The sequence below is a fragment of the Plectropomus leopardus genome, unplaced genomic scaffold (assembly GCF_008729295.1).
Source record: "Plectropomus leopardus isolate mb unplaced genomic scaffold, YSFRI_Pleo_2.0 unplaced_scaffold28213, whole genome shotgun sequence".
In the NCBI taxonomy this organism is placed as follows: Eukaryota; Metazoa; Chordata; class Actinopteri; order Perciformes; family Serranidae; genus Plectropomus; species Plectropomus leopardus.
The window spans coordinates 1-1,236 of NW_024630728.1; the positions used below are offsets into that span (position 1 = coordinate 1).

General features: G+C 46.4%; 1 protein-coding gene across 1 annotated transcript; it reads left to right on the forward strand.

The window, feature by feature from the left end:
• Positions 1 to 399: 399 nt before the first annotated feature.
• LOC121938015 (E3 ubiquitin-protein ligase UBR2-like) lies at positions 400 to 1,028 on the forward strand (the record flags this gene model as incomplete). Its single annotated transcript, XM_042481306.1, has 2 exons — positions 400 to 683; positions 946 to 1,028. Coding segments are annotated over 2 exons (367 nt in total), but the record flags the coding sequence as incomplete, so codon positions are not given.
• Between the last annotated feature and the right edge of the window lie 208 nt (positions 1,029 to 1,236).

Here is a 1,236-nt window from a genome sequence, read left to right on the forward strand (position 1 = left end):
TGTTTATCTCATCTAGTTCTGTTCATTGTTCTCTGTTTATTTTATTTATTTGTCTCTTTGTTTCATTTATTAATCTTGTTTATCTAATGTATCTCTGTTTATTTTATTTAGTTATATTTGTTTATTTTTTTCTGCATATTTATTTCATTTTTCTCTGTTTAGGTTTCTATATTCTTTGTCTGTTTATTTTATTTATTTATCTTTGTTTATTTAGTTCATTTATCTCTATGTTATTTCTGTCTGTTTATCTCCTGTATTTTGTTTTTTCTCTTTATTTATGACGTTGGCTCTGTTTAACTCCTGTTTATCTCACGTATGTCACCAGACATTGGGCTTTTTTTACATTAAAGCTGTATTTTCACCTCCTCATCCTCGTCCTCTCTCCCTCCTCCTCCTCAGAGATGGCTGGCGGCAGCCGACCTGCGGCCGGAGGTGTACCGTCACCTGGCGGTGTATGTACCCAGAATCCTTTGCGTGGGGCCAAGTGGAGGCAGCAGCAGGGAGGAGCAGAGGGAGGAGCAGAGGGAGGAGCTGGCCTGTCAGCTGCTCCTCCTGGCCCCTCTGGAGTGGCTCCTGCTGGGGGAGGACCCAGCCATCGGCCTGCCACTCCTGCAGGAGAACAACCAACCGTCACCGCTGTGTGGACACGTGTTCAAGGTGGGAGAGCCCACCTACTCCTGCAGGTAGGAGGCGCACAGGTGACAGGTGTCACATCACACAGGTGTCACATCACACAGGTGTCACATCACACAGGTGTCACATCACACAGGTGTCACATCACACAGGTGACACATCACACAGGTGACATGTTACACAGGTGAGGTAGGCGGAGGTGATTGTGCCTGTCAGGTAGAACCTGCTGCTGTGTGTATATATGAAAATGATGTATGCAGGTGACAAACACACACTCTGTTAACCTGTGTGTGTGTGTGTGTGTGTGTTTAGGGAGTGTGCAGCTGATCCGACCTGTGTTCTGTGCATGCAGTGTTTCCTGGGCAGCATTCACAAAGAGCATCGATACAGGGTGAGTACACGCACACACACACACGTGTGTGCACGCGCACACAGACACGCACGCACACACACAGCTGTCAGCTGCATAGAGACTCAGATGCACTTATGCACTTCAGTCTGTCTGCTGCATGTGACATACACACACACACACACATTCATTGAGCAGTGTGTGTATTAACATGATTGTATGTGTGTGTGTGTGTGTGTGTGTGTGTGTGTGTG